The following is a 15,000-nucleotide window of genomic DNA, read 5'->3' on the forward strand; positions in this document are numbered from 1 at the left end:
ACTTAGACGCCTCCATGTGGACAGTTTGTAAAAGGCAGAACAGAACAGAACAGAAAAGCCCCCAGTGTTAATTGTGACACAATGTGCTGTTTTATGAAGGCAGTTAACACACGTGTAGGTGCATCACTGACACTGTACAATTACTCAACTGTTTTCAATCAGATGGTAAGAAGAACATGTACAGATTAGAACAGGGCATGAAAGGGTTCCACATGACCGCTCTGTCATCTCAGACACCTGATAGTGTTCATCACCAGGTTCCATCCTGAAAACATCTCCCAGCTGAAGATTACAGAGTTGGAGATGTGTCACCTTCATCACATCAGGATCTGGCTGTGTTATTGTTTCAGTAAAACTGGAGATGAGGACACTGATGACGTAAAAATGTGTCCGCTATAAAGAAGAAAAGGGAAAAGTTTGAGGGAAGCTCAGAAGCACAGCCGCAGCCTTGGGCTGAAACAAAAACCCTACATTCTCAAAGAAAAGAATTATTAACAATGAAAAAAATCTTAGCTACATCTTTAATAGAGTTGTAGCTATTATTTATAATTATATATAATAATGTGCAATGTCTGTAATATGATCTGAATGATTAGCATTCTGTTGGTTTTACATAAAAGTGTAAAGTTTATTCTGTCTTATAGAGTCACTTCTCCTCATTTCTCACCGAGATCCGGACATTTAATCTAAATAAAATACTGGGTAAAAAGTTTAATGGATTAGACTCAACATCCGAATGATATCTAATCATCACATTCTTCTTAAAATATTCAGATTTTTTCCCCAAAATTAAATAAATAAATAAATTTAAATTCAAGTTTATTTGTATAGCGGTTTTAACAATGGACATTGTCTCAATGCAGCTTTCCACAACAAACAAAAGGTGTCATGTCATATATAATAATGTATATAATACAATAAAACTGCTCAAACAATTTCCCTAGTTAAAAAGATTGATAAATAAAGATTTCTTTAAAGAAATCGTCTAGGAGATCAATCAGATACTGACTCATATCAGATACCGCTGCTTCTGTTCGGATCTCAGACATGGCAGACATATCTACAGCATAGATTTAGTTCTTTTGAAGTGCTCGTCCTTAATGTTACACTATCGCACGTGCACACGAAGAAATCCCTGATGTCTCTTTCTCTAGTGACCGTGTACAGACCCCCAGGGCCCTACACAGTTTTTCTTGGAGAATTCACAGATTTTCTCTCAGACCAATTAGTTAACTTTGACAAAGCATTAATTGTAGGAGACTTTAACATTCATGTTGACGACACAAACGACGCTTTAGGACTCACATTTATGGACTTACTAAACTCACTTGGGCTCAAACAAAACATCACTAGTGCAACTCATTGACGTAACCACACACTAGATTTAATAACATCACACAGAATAGAAGTCACTGATATAGATACCATACCTCAAAGTGATGACATCACAGACCATTACCTCATAATGTACACACTACCTATAGAACAGACTAACTGTGTCTCACCACGTTATCGACTCGGTAGAACCATTATTCCGACCACCAAAGACAGATTCACAAATAACCTGCCTGATCTGTCTGGACTTCTTAATGTACCCTCAAACTCAAACGACCTAGATGTAATGACTAACAGCATAGACGCTATATTCACTAGCACATTAGACACTGTTGCCCCAGTCAGATTACAGAAGGTTAGAGATAAAACACTTGCACCATGGTATAATAGTCACACTCACACCCTCAAGAGGGAGACCCGTAACCTCGAACGGAAATGGAGAAAAACTAAATTAGAGGTTATTATAATTGTGTATAAGGACAGTATGTCCAGCTACAGACAGGCTCTAAAAGCTGCTAGGGCTGAGCACCTGAGCAAACTCATAGGAAATAACCAGAACAATCCCAGGTTTTTATTTAGCACAGTGGCTAGTTTAACAAAAAAACAGAAATCTGAACACACTATTCCATCACAGTTCAGTAGTGAGGACTTTATGAGATTCTTCACTGATAAAATCGAAAGTATCAGGAATAAAATAGGTGACGCTCAACATATGAGAGCAACCAGTGACACAATCTCACCTAAGGCTTTACACAGCTTTACAAGTACAGGACAGGAAGAGTTAGATAAACTTATTACTACAGCTAAATCAACAACATGTTCACTAGACCCCATCCCAACTAAACTACTGAAAGAAGTGTTACATAAAGCTGGTGAGCCTCTTCTTAATATCATTAACTCCTCGTTATCTTTAGGTTACGTCCCGAAGTCTTTTAAGTTGGCAGTTATTAGGCCACTCATCAAAAAACCTAACTTAGACCCTAATGAACTATCAAATTACAGACCTATCTCACACCTTCTGTTTATGTCTAAAATACTTGAAAAGGTTGTGTCTGTTCAACTGAGCTCCTTCTTACAGGAGAGCAACATCCTTGAAGAGTTTCAGTCAGGTTTCAGGCCCCATCATAGCACAGAAACTGCACTTGTTAAAGTTACAAACGACTTGTTCTTAGCTTCGGACCGAGACTGTATGTCACTATTAGTTCTACTTGACCTTAGTGCTGCATTCGACACTATAGATCACAACATTCTTCTAGATCACTTACAATATTACACAGGTATTCATGGTCAGGCTTTAAGCTGGCTTAGATCCTACATGACTGACCGATACCATTTTGTAGAATTAAATGGTGAATCCTCCAGTTTACTACCAGTTAATTATGGGGTCCCTCAAGGATCAGTTCTAGGACCTCTGCTTTTCTCTATATACATGCTTCCATTAGGGAACATTATTAGAAGACATGGGATTAGTTTCCATTGTTATGCTGATGACACACAGTTATATATCTCATCAAAACCAGATGAAATAGCCACAGTGTCCAAATTAACTCAGTGCCTTAGAGAGATAAAAGACTGGATGAGCTGCAACTTTCTATTGTTAAACTCCGATAAGACTGAAATACTACTCATAGGTCCAAAAACCAGTGCACATAAACTCTCACAACTTAACTCCCATTTAGAGGGATGTACTGTTACTAGTAGCTCGACAGTGAAAGACCTGGGTGTTATACTAGACAGTAACTTGTCTTTTAAAAATCATATCGCCCATACTACCAAAACAGCCTTCTTCCACCTTAGAAACATTGCCAAGCTGAGAAACATCCTGTCTGTATCTGATTCTGAGAAGCTAGTTCATGCCTTCATGACCTCTAGACTGGACTATTGTAATGCATTACTAGGTGGTTGTCCTGCATCTTTAATAAATAGGTTACAGTTAGTCCAAAATGCAGCTGCCAGAGTTCTCACTAGGACAAGAAAGTATGACCTTTAACCCCAATGTTATCATCTCTACACTGGCTACCTGTTAAGTTTAGAACTGATTACAAACTGCTGCTACTCACGTACAAGGCTCTTAATGGTTTAGCTCCCATGTATCTAACTAGTCTTCTAACACGTTACAATCCTTCACGCTCTCTGAGATCACAAAACTCAGGACTTCTGCTAGTTCCCAGAATATCTAAGTCTACTAAAGGTGGTAGAGCGTTTTCTTATTTAGCTCCCAAACTTTGGAATCGTCTTCCTGATAGTGTTCGGGGCTCAGACACACTTTCCCAGTTTAAATGTAGATTAAAAACTCATCTCTTTAGTCAGGCGTACACATAATACATCCCATAATATCATGCACCAGTACATCAGACCTGCACATTTTTATGAACAGCAGATATGTTAATCCCTTTCCACTGCTTCTCTCTTTGTACCTATCCCGAGGCATCCAGACACTGTACCGTCTCCCGACGTCCTCTGTGGGACGAAGCCTTTGGATGTCCACTGAGCCGAGGCCGACTCTAAGAATCCTGAGACATCTCCAGTTAGACTCTGTGGTACTCAGGAGATCAGAAGTCCTTGAACCTCACACCAATACAACATTTAACTGACTGTACATTATAATCACACCCCCAGTGTCACCCAGATGAGGATGGGTTCCCCCTCGAGTCCGGTTCCTCTCAAGGTTTCTTCCTTTACCAATTTAAGGCAGTTTTTCCTTGCCACTGCTGCCTGAGTCACCTCAGACTTGCTCATAGGGGAATAAATACATACACACTGTGAACTATATACATCTAATAATAATCTAGAATTTTTATTCTGTTAATTCTTATTTCTTTTATTATTCGTTATTTCCTTTATCATTAATTATGTTTACCTTCTGCTCTGTGTTTATGTTCTGTAAAGCTGCTTTGAGACAATGTCTATTGTAAAAAGCGCTATACAAATAAACTTGAATTGAATTGAATTGAATATCGTCGTAGATGACTGCTCATCAGTTGAAGCTCAATCCCAGCAAAACTGAACTGCTGATCATCAGGTGTTTCATCCCCAGGTCATGATCTTGTACAACGATCTGATCTCCCCTTCAGTCACAGATCAGAACCTTGTGATAATCACAGACACTCGACTGTCCTTGTCCTCACATGTCCCTGATGTGACTCGCTGGTGTCGGTTCCTTCTCTACAACATCAGCAGGATTCAGTCATTTTTCCCCACACAGGCTGCTCAGGTACTTGTTCAGTCTCTTGTCATGTCGACACTGGACTACTGCAGCTCTCTCTATCAGGTCTACATATGAACACATCCTCTGTAAATGACCCATAATGCAGCTGTGTGACTTGTCTTCAACCTGCCTAAGTTCTCCACACCACCACACTATTGTGTGTTCATCCACTGGCTCCTGTAGCTGAACACATCAGATTTAAACACTGATGCTGACCTACAAAGCCACAACCAGACCATCTCCCTTTTACCCCAAAGCCCTCATCGCTCCTCCCACTGCACCTCACACCCTCAGATCTACAGCACTGCTCCACTGGTCCCACTGGTCCCACCATCTCTCAGGGTAAGAGGGACTCTTCTCTGTTCTGCACCGAGGTGGTGGGATGAACTTCCCCTAGAGGTCCGGACAGCTGACTCACTGGTTATCTTCAAACGATGTATAGACCTACTTCTTCATGAAACTCTTCTGTATGTCGCTCTGGATAAGAGAGTGTCACATGCTGTAAATGTAAATGAGTAAAAAAATAAATATAAATTGGTTTACGGTAGGGGGGGCACGGTGGCTTAGTGGTTAGTATGTTCACCTCACACCTCCAGGGTCGGGGATTCGATTCCCACCTCCGCCTTGTGTGTGTGGAGTTTGTATGTTCTCCCCGTGCCTCGGGGGTTTCCTCCGGGTACTCCGGTTTCCTCCCCCGGTACAAAGACATGCATGGTAGGTTGATTGGCATCTCTGGAAAATTGTCCGTAGTGTGTGTGTGTGTGTGTGTGTGAATGAGAGTGTGTGTGTGCCCTGTGATGGGTTGGCACTCCGTCCAGGGTGTATCCTGCCTCGATGCCCGAAGACGCCTGAGGCTCCCCGTGACCCGAGAAGTTCGGATAAGTAGTAGGAAATGAATGAATGAATGAATAGTTTACAGTATTTATCCCTCATCTAATATAATATTTCTGTGTAATTTTCATTGTTAAAATTGCAATACAAATAAAATAAATTCAATGTATCCCCTAATGTTTAATATTAATATTATATTCATTACTTCATTTAAGATTCATTACTTTTATAACAGTTATTGTACATGTTTATTGCTAGCACTTTATTTTTAGCTTTATTTTATTTATGACAGAAACTCAAAACTATGACGTCACTGAAACGGGTTTCTTACAACTGCACGCGCTCTAATACTTTTCTAGTGTTCTATTTAGAACGTACTAAGTAGTACAGAAGTAGACATAACACAACTGAGCCAATCGGATTACAGGGCAGCTCTCAGTTTTAGCCAATCACACAGAGGCGAGGGCGGGGCGTCCCCCTTCCCCTGCTAGATAACAGCGATTTCTGCTTTATTTGGAAAGTCAGAGTTAGCATTAGCATTAGCGCGGAAGCTAACGCTTTACCATGGCCAGAAACAAAGTCGGAGTAATCCAGTTTAATTCGGTTTAACGCGTATTTGTGTCTCGTTACACAACTAAATCAGATTACATTAATAATTAATAACTCCGCAATAGAATTAGTGAGCCGTGTTGTTATAGAAACCTCCACCTAGCGAACTAGCTTAACTAAAGTCATTAGCGACTCCGTTGTGCTGTGACACTTTGTTAGCTTTGTGTTATTTAGCATCATTTACTGAGGAAAAGTATGGATTTTAGCGTCAGGAGACTGGCGGCGGATGCGGGAACTTTCCTCAGCCGTGCAGTTCAGGTAGAGTTTAATACAGTGTAATAGACTGTAATACAGCTTAATAAAGTTTAATTCTGTTCAATAGAGTTTAATACAGTTCAGTAGAGTTTAATACAGTGTAATAGACTGTAATACAGCTTAATAAAGTTTAATTCTGTTCAATAGAGTTTAATACAGTTCAGTAGAGTTTAATACAGTGTAATAGACTGTAATACAGCTTAATAAAGTTTAATTCTGTTCAATAGAGTTTAATACAGTTCAGTAGAGTTTAATACAGTGTAATAGACTGTAATACAGCTTAATAAAGTTTAATTCTGTTCAGTAGAGTTTAATACAGTTCAGTAGAGTTTAATACAGTGTAATAGACTGTAATACAGCTTAATAAAGTTTAATTCTGTTCAATAGAGTTTAATACAGTTCAGTAGAGTTTAATACAGTGTAATACAGTTCAGTAGAGTGTAATGCAGTTTAATAAACTTTTTTTTTACATTACATTTACATTGTATGCAGTGTTTAGAGTGTGTACAGTGTTTATTGTGTAGTATTTACAGTGTGTACAGTGTTTATTGGTTAGTATTTACAGTGTACAGTGTTTATTGTGTAGTATTCACAGTTTACAGTGTTTGTGTAGCATTTACAGTGTGTACAGTGTTTAGAGTGTGTTTTGTTTATTGTGTACAGTGTTTAGAGTGTGTTTTGTTTATTGTGTAGTATTTACAGTGTGTACAGTGTTTAGAGTGTGTTTTGTTTATTGTGTACAGTGTTTAGAGTGTGTTTTGTTTATTGTGTAGTATTTACAGTGTGTACAGTGTTTATTGTGTAGTATTTACAGTGTGTACAGTGTTTATTGTGTAGTATTTACAGTGTGTACAGTGTTTATTGGTTAGTATTTACAGTGTACAGTGTTTATTGGTTAGTATTTACAGTGTGTACAGTGTTTATTGTGTAGTATTTACAGTGTGTACAGTGTTTATTGTGTAGTATTTACAGTGTGTACAGTGTTTATTGTGTAGTATTTACAGTGTGTACAGTGTTTATTGTGTAGTATTTACAGTGTGTACAGTGTTTGTGTAGTATTTACAGTGTGTACAGTGTTTATTGTGTAGTATTTACAGTGTGTACAGTGTTTGTGTAGTATTTACAGTGTGCACAGTGTTTATTGTGTAGTATTTACAGTGTGTACAGTGTTTATTGTGTAGTATTTACAGTGTGGACAGTGTTTATTGTGTAGTATTTACAGTGTGTACAGTGTTTGTGTAGTATTTACAGTGTGCACAGTGTTTATTGTGTAGTATTTACAGTGTGTACAGTGTTTATTGTGTAGTATTTACAGTGTGTACAGTGTTTGTGTAGTATTTACAGTGTGTACAGTGTTTATTGTGTAGTATTTACAGTGTGTACAGTGTTTGTGTAGTATTTACAGTGTGCACAGTGTTTATTGGTTAGTATTTACAGTGTGTACAGTGTTTATTGTGTAGTATTTACAGTGTGTACAGTGTTTATTGTGTAGTATTTACAGTGTGTACAGTGTTTGTGTAGTATTTACAGTGTGCACAGTGTTTATTGTGTAGTATTTACAGTGTGTACAGTGTTTATTGTGTAGTATTTACAGTGTGTACAGTGTTTGTGTAGTATTTACAGTGTGTACAGTGTTTATTGTGTAGTATTTACAGTGTGCACAGTGTTTATTGTGTAGTATTTACAGTGTGCACAGTGTTTATTGTGTAGTATTTACAGTGTGTACAGTGTTTATTGTGTAGTATTTACAGTGTGCACAGTGTTTATTGGTTAGTATTTACAGTGTGTACAGTGTTTATTGTGTAGTATTTACAGTGTGTACAGTGTTTATTGTGTAGTATTTACAGTGTGTACAGTGTTTGTGTAGTATTTACAGTGTGCACAGTGTTTATTGTGTAGTATTTACAGTGTGCACAGTGTTTATTGTGTAGTATTTACAGTGTGTACAGTGTTTGTGTAGTATTTACAGTGTGTACAGTGTTTATTGTGTAGTATTTACAGTGTGCACAGTGTTTATTGTGTAGTATTTACAGTGTGCACAGTGTTTATTGTGTAGTATTTACAGTGTGTACAGTGTTTATTGTGTAGTATTTACAGTGTGTACAGTGTTTGTGTAGTATTTACAGTGTGGACAGTGTTTATTGTGTAGTATTTACAGTGTGTACAGTGTTTGTGTAGTATTTACAGTGTGCACAGTGTTTATTATGTAGTATTTACAGTGTGTACAGTGTTTATTGTGTAGTATTTACAGTGTGTACAGTGTTTGTGTAGTATTTACAGTGTGCACAGTGTTTATTGTGTAGTATTTACAGTGTGTACAGTGTTTTGTGTAGTATTTACAGTGTGTACAGTGTTTATTGTGTAGTATTTACAGTGTGTACAGTGTTTGTGTAGTATTTACAGTGTGCACAGTGTTTATTGTGTAGTATTTACAGTGTGTACAGTGTTTATTGTGTAGTATTTACAGTGTGTACAGTGTTTGTGTAGTATTTACAGTGTGGACAGTGTTTATTGTGTAGTATTTACAGTGTGTACAGTGTTTGTGTAGTATTTACAGTGTGCACAGTGTTTATTGTGTAGTATTTACAGTGTGTACAGTGTTTATTGTGTAGTATTTACAGTGTGTACAGTGTTTGTGTAGTATTTACAGTGTGGACAGTGTTTATTGTGTAGTATTTACAGTGTGTACAGTGTTTGTGTAGTATTTACAGTGTGCACAGTGTTTATTATGTAGTATTTACAGTGTGTACAGTGTTTATTGTGTAGTATTTACAGTGTGTACAGTGTTTGTGTAGTATTTACAGTGTGCACAGTGTTTATTGTGTAGTATTTACAGTGTGTACAGTGTTTTGTGTAGTATTTACAGTGTGTACAGTGTTTATTGTGTAGTATTTACAGTGTGTACAGTGTTTATTGTGTAGTATTTACAGTGTGTACAGTGTTTTGTGTAGTATTTACAGTGTGTACAGTGTTTATTGTGTAGTATTTACAGTGTGTACAGTGTTTATTGTGTAGTATTTACAGTGTGCACAGTGTTTATTGTGTAGTATTTACAGTGTGTACAGTGTTTTGTGTAGTATTTACAGTGTGTACAGTGTTTTGTGTAGTATTTACAGTGTGTACAGTGTTTATTGTGTAGTATTTACAGTGTGTACAATGTTTTGTGTAGTATTTACAGTGTACAGTGTTTTGTGTAGTATTTACAGTGTGTACAGTGTTTGTTGTGTAGTATTTACAGTGTGTACAATGTTTTGTGTAGTATTTACAGTGTACAGTGTTTTGTGTAGTATTTACAGTGTGTACAGTGTTTAGAGTGTGTTTTGTTTATTGTGTAGTATTTACAGTGTACAGTGTTGAGTTTGGGGGAGTAAGGTGTTAATTACATAAGTTTTATGATCACAAAAATGTTTTTCTCATGCAGTTAAATCTTCTTTTAAATCAAATTTATTAGAATAATGTCACCTAACTATGTAGTGTTTATGAACGATTACTTTACCTTCTCCTGGTCATTTCACTTTTTTCTGTCATAGTTCACGGAGGAGAAACTTGGCCAGGCGGAGAGGACAGAGTTAGACGCTCACCTGGAGAACCTGCTGGCAAAATCAGAGTCGACCAAATACTGGACGGAGAAGATCCTGAAGCAGACGGAGGTTTTACTGCAGCCCAACCCCAGTAGGATCAGCAACTTTCATCCTGTCCTTCCTGATACAGACAAATATTGCTGTTTTTTTCATTGATCCCTTTGATAAACATGTTTATTTGTAAATGCACATTTTTGGGAAGTTCTAAAATAATTGTTTTATGTAGCTAATGTGTGGACAATTCCAACATGTGAACATTTTGTTGTTAAAGTAAAACTCTGTAGACAGTAAAGATATGATCACCTGTTCTGCTCCTCTTTCCTCTATCTAATCATCTAATCAGTAGGCTGATATCAAAACCTTTTTCTAGACTGCTAGAGAGACTGCTAGAGAGACTGCTAGAGAGACTGAGACACAGACTGCTACACTGACTGAGACACAGACTGAGACACAGACTGAGACAGACTGAGACACAGACTGAGACAGACTGCTACACAGACTGAGACACAGACTGAGACACTGACTGAGACAGACTGAGACACAGACTGAGACAGACTGCTACACAGACTGAGACACAGACTGAGACACAGACTGAGACAGACTGCTACACAGACTGAGACACAGACTGAGACACTGACTGAGACACTGACTGATAGAGAGACTGGAAGGTTTAGAATACCAGTGGATGTGTTTTGGTCAGTAACTGGAGCAGTAATGAGCAGCGTGACGTGACCATGTGTCTCTCTGTAAATAAATCAAATTTGTGTGACTTGAATAGACATGAGGATGGAGGAGTATCTGTACGAGAAGCTGGACAGGAAAATCCCAACACGAGTAAACAACCACGAGCTGCTGGGGGAGTGCATGATCGACGCCGGGCACGAGTTCGGACCTGGAACAGCATACGGTGAAAAACACTTACATGAGCTGTAGAAATCACATCTGATAGAGTAAACACCTGCAACTCTGACCGTTAGTGTTGTAACATTATAAACTGCTGAGGCTAAAAAAAGTGAAATGAAGAAAGCTGTGTTGGGAGTGTTGGGTGTGTGTGTGATGAAATATGAACCACAGCTCGAGTGTTTCTCTTCTCCACCTCCATCTCCAGCTACACACGTGATTAATCACCACATCCACATAAATGTTCACCTGGAGTCAGAATTTTGGACACCAATTAATTTACTCAGTGTGTGTGTTGTGTGTGTGTGTGTTGGGTGTGTGTGTGTGTGTGTTGGGTGTGTGTGTGTTTGTGCAGTAAATGTAACTAGAAATGATACAAATTCTGATGTATACTTTAGTAAATAAAATGTAAAGTTGCGGTGGTGTCAGAGCAGCGAGTCCACTGCTGTTGTGTGTTTTTGTTTTTAATTCAGCTTGTGAAGCTCCTGTTTAAGCAGGTTTGTGTTAGTTCTGACTTTCTCTCCTTGTTCCAGGCAGCGCTCTGATTAAATGTGGTGAGGTGGAGAAGCAGCTCGGCGGCTCAGAGCGAGAGCTCATCCAGAGCTCAGCCATTAACTTTCTCACTCCGTTCAGGAACTTTATTGATGGAGATTATAAAACCATCTCAGTGAGCATCTGTGTTACACATGTTTATTAAACTCACACAAGTTTTTTTTTTACTTGATGGGGCTTAATTACATACTCTGGTCTGTGTGTGTGTGTGTGTGTGTGTGTGTGTGTGTGTGTGTGTGTGTGTGTGTGTGTGTGGCGATATGTACAGAAGGAACGTAAGCTGCTGCAGGTAAAACGCCTTGATCTGGACGCAGCTAAAACACGACTAAAGAAAGCTCGAGCAGCAGATGCTCGCTCTGCAGTGAGTCACTCCACCAACACACACACACACATACACACATACACAACTTTCACTAAGATCAGGACTACGATTCTCTTCTCTGATAACACGATCTTTCTCTTTTCTAACCTAATTGTGTTCTGTCCTGTCCTCTGCTTTAACAAGCAGGAGTTTAGCTCCGCCCCCTCATCAGGAGAGGAGTACATGTTTTCTTACATGCTCTCCTTCTTGCAGGTCAAATGGTTGAAGGTTTGTCCTGGCCTCTCTCTGTGTGAGCGTGTGAGTGTGTGTGTGTGAGCGTGTGTGAGCGTGTATGTGTGTGTGTGAGTGTGTGTGTGTGTGTGTGTGTGTGTGTGTGTGTGTGTGTGTGTGTGTGTGTGTGTGTGTGTGTGTGTGTGTGAGTGTGTGTGTGTGAGAGTGTGTGTGTGTGAGAGTGTGTGTGTGTGTGAGAGTGTGTGTGTGTGTGAGAGTGTGTGTGTGTGAGAGTGTGTGTGTGTGTGTGAGTGTGTGAGAGTGTGTGTGTGTGTGAGAGTGTGTATGAGAGTGTGTGAGTGAGTGTGTGTGTGAGTGTGAGTGTGGTTATCTCACCTGATCATTTAGCAAACCTTCCCTTTAATTCCATTCCCTGTAAGTAACTGCCCCTTTAATGTGTGAAGCTGTGCACTCATCACATATAAACATAAACACTGTGTATATTTGTAGGATGTTTTCACACCATAGTCTACACTATACTACAGCTTATAGTCACAGGTTTGCTTTCATGTAGAGGAAACATGTCAGGAGACATAGAGTTGACCAGGTTAGCTGTGTAGGTGTATTTTTATTTTTTGTTAAATAAATATCTCTGAGTCAGTAAAACACTGTTCCTGTTTCTCACTGCTGACCAGTTTTGGGCTCAGGAGATCCAGCAGGTAAGAGTGCACATGGCTGAACTCGTCTGTAATGAACTCCGTATCTATGAGCGCTTCATATAGCTGCATGTATAATGTTAAAGTTAAATTGTGTGTGTGTGTGTGTGTGTGTGTGTGTGTGTGTGTGTGTGTGTGTGTGTGTGTGTGTGATCCTCAGGCAGAGACAGAGCTGAGGATAGCTCAGAGTGAGTTTGATCGGCAGGCAGAGATCACAAGGTTACTGCTGGAGGGAGTCAGCAGCACTCATGTACGTACACAAATCATCTGCTTTATCGTCTATCGCTATTTCAACACACACACACACACACACACACACACAAGATTATAGTGACAGATAGAAATCAGTGTTCTGACTTTAAACAGGATTCTGTGCTGACATGTAGTATTAATTGTGTGTGTGTGTGTGTGTGTGTGTGTGCGCGTGTGTGTGTGTGTGTGTGTCAGGCTCATCACTTGAGGTGTCTGAGTGATTTTGTCGATGCTCAGGCTGTGTATTACGCTCAGTGTTATCAGTACATGGTCAATCTACAGAAACAGCTCGGCAGGTCAGCATGTGTACACACACACTCACACACATTCTCACACACACACTCACATTCACACACACTCACACACATTCTCACACACACTCACACATTCTCACACACATTCACACACAGTCACACACAGACACACACATTCACACACACACTCACACACACAAACACATTCTCACACACACACAAACACATTCACACACACACACACACTCACTCACACAATCACACACACACACACACTCACATACAGACACACAAACTACTGCTCTGAATTTCACCGCTATAGTATATTAAGTTTCTTTCTCTTTCTCTTCCTTTATGTTCCTCTTTTTCGTGCTTTCGTTTCCCTTCTTTTTGACTCTTTTTTGCATTTTAATTAAGCAGTAATTCATAAGACATTTTATATTTCTTCACTTATTCCTCGGTTACAGAATGAGATACTGATGATAAACAATTCTCTCCTTTAGTTTTCCTTCATCTTTCTCCTCCAATAATAATCAACCTACTGCCTCCTCTGCTGGAATTTCTGTCCCTGCAACCTTGCCCACGACTCTGACCCCGACCGTGACCCCAGGTCAGAGTTCACCGAGTCTTAATGAACTGCGGAATTCCTGCGGTCCACGTCGAGCGCGAGTGCTTTATGATTATGATGCAGCCTGCAGCAGCGAGCTGTCCCTGTTGGCCGACGAAGTGAGTGATGTTTTCATACAGACACGTACATTAAAATACGGTTGTTTAGAACATGGGAGCATAAAAAACACACACACACACACCACACACACACAATGTAAAGTCTACATGACATAATAATATATACATTACATCATAATATTTGTTGTGACCTGAAGACACCACCAGGGGGCACCGAAATACATTGTTTTAGAAGAAGAAATATTAGAAATTATTTTACTTTGAATACTGAAAATACATTACTGTGTAAATAAATGTGTGTGTGTGTGTGTGTGTGTGTGTGTGTGTGTGTGTGTGTGTGTGTCTTAGGTGATCACAGTGAGCAGTGAACCAGGCCTGGATTCTGATTGGCTGATGGGGGAGAGAGGACATCAGAAAGGAAAAGTACCCATCACCTACCTGGAGCTGCTTAACTGAGAAAACACACACACACACACACACACACACACACACACACACACACACACACACTCCAAACCTATTTCTAATGTGTACCAACACAAACCTGTCTGTGAGACTTTACTCCCAGTATTTGTGCCTTTGCTCACGTGTAGCCAAAAAACAGACTTTAGAATTTCATTAATTTGCCAAAAGATATATTTTATACTCAGTGTGTGACTTTATAACAAATCCAGAATGCTATGACACATTATAATGCTTTAATTATCCCAGGTGTTATAATGCCAAATTTAATAATTATTACTGTTTCTTTTAGAGATTATGAAAGAGAGAATGAATGTAATCCTGTTTTGGTGTTTTTTTTTTTTTTAAACACGCCCTTATTGACTTCCCCTTGTCCACTTGGTTAAGTCCCCTCGGCCGTGTTAAGGTTGTATTAAACTTCAGGAACGGTGTTTAAGCTGTGAATATAAAGCAGATCTGCTGAACACGTACGTCTCTGTGTCCTTAATCGTGTGTGAGAGCAGCAGTAATGACCGATGGCCTGTGTCCTGTTTACAGTAAGAAACAGCTGACACGATGGCGTTAAACAGTTTATTTATTATTATAACTGAGCAGTGAAACCACTTTATTTCTATTTACACCGAGCACCATGTCACTCGTTCGGGTCGAAACAGTCCAAGAACTTTGGCAACATGTTGCAGCAGTTCATGTTCATGTCAAGTTCATGTCATTATGCGAATGAGGAAGATGCACAAAGCTGAAAGCATCGGTGAGATTTCAGACAGAAATAAAATGGGGATGTTTGTGTACAATTCATTTCTGGATAAACTCAGTTCAAAAATAAAAA

The 15,000-nt window shown here is 39.2% G+C and overlaps 2 protein-coding genes across 7 annotated transcripts in view; one reads left to right on the forward strand and one right to left on the reverse strand.

Moving 5' to 3' along the window:
- The first annotated feature begins 5,862 nt into the window (after positions 1 to 5,862).
- On the forward strand, positions 5,863 to 14,640 carry sh3glb1b (SH3-domain GRB2-like endophilin B1b). Of its 5 annotated transcripts, XM_027139757.2 has the most exons (11): positions 5,863 to 6,241; positions 9,769 to 9,910; positions 10,598 to 10,726; positions 11,253 to 11,386; positions 11,540 to 11,632; positions 11,780 to 11,860; positions 12,499 to 12,522; positions 12,680 to 12,769; positions 12,967 to 13,067; positions 13,529 to 13,751; positions 14,061 to 14,640. In XM_027139757.2, exons 1-11 carry the CDS (start codon positions 6,179 to 6,181, stop codon positions 14,166 to 14,168), a joined length of 1,188 nt encoding a protein of 395 aa, XP_026995558.1. In that variant the 5' UTR covers positions 5,863 to 6,178; the 3' UTR covers positions 14,169 to 14,640. The 5 variants fall into 5 exon arrangements, with proteins under 5 accessions (XP_026995558.1, XP_047662212.1, XP_047662210.1 ...); XM_047806256.1 differs by lacking the exon at positions 11,780 to 11,860 and having other exon boundaries at positions 11,543 to 11,632; XM_047806254.1 differs by lacking the exon at positions 11,780 to 11,860 and having other exon boundaries at positions 5,864 to 6,241.
- A 90-nt stretch (positions 14,641 to 14,730) lies between these two features.
- Positions 14,731 to 15,000, reverse strand: part of arhgef4 (Rho guanine nucleotide exchange factor (GEF) 4) — a 45,869-nt gene continuing 45,599 nt past the window's right edge. For both annotated transcript variants that reach the window (XM_047806244.1, XM_027139745.2), the window contains one exon: positions 14,731 to 15,000. This exon is cut by the window's right edge and continues 638 nt beyond it. The gene's annotated coding sequence lies outside the window, so the exon portion shown is untranslated.

The sequence above is a fragment of the Tachysurus fulvidraco genome, chromosome 22 (assembly GCF_022655615.1).
Source record: "Tachysurus fulvidraco isolate hzauxx_2018 chromosome 22, HZAU_PFXX_2.0, whole genome shotgun sequence".
In the NCBI taxonomy this organism is placed as follows: domain Eukaryota; kingdom Metazoa; phylum Chordata; class Actinopteri; order Siluriformes; family Bagridae; genus Tachysurus; species Tachysurus fulvidraco.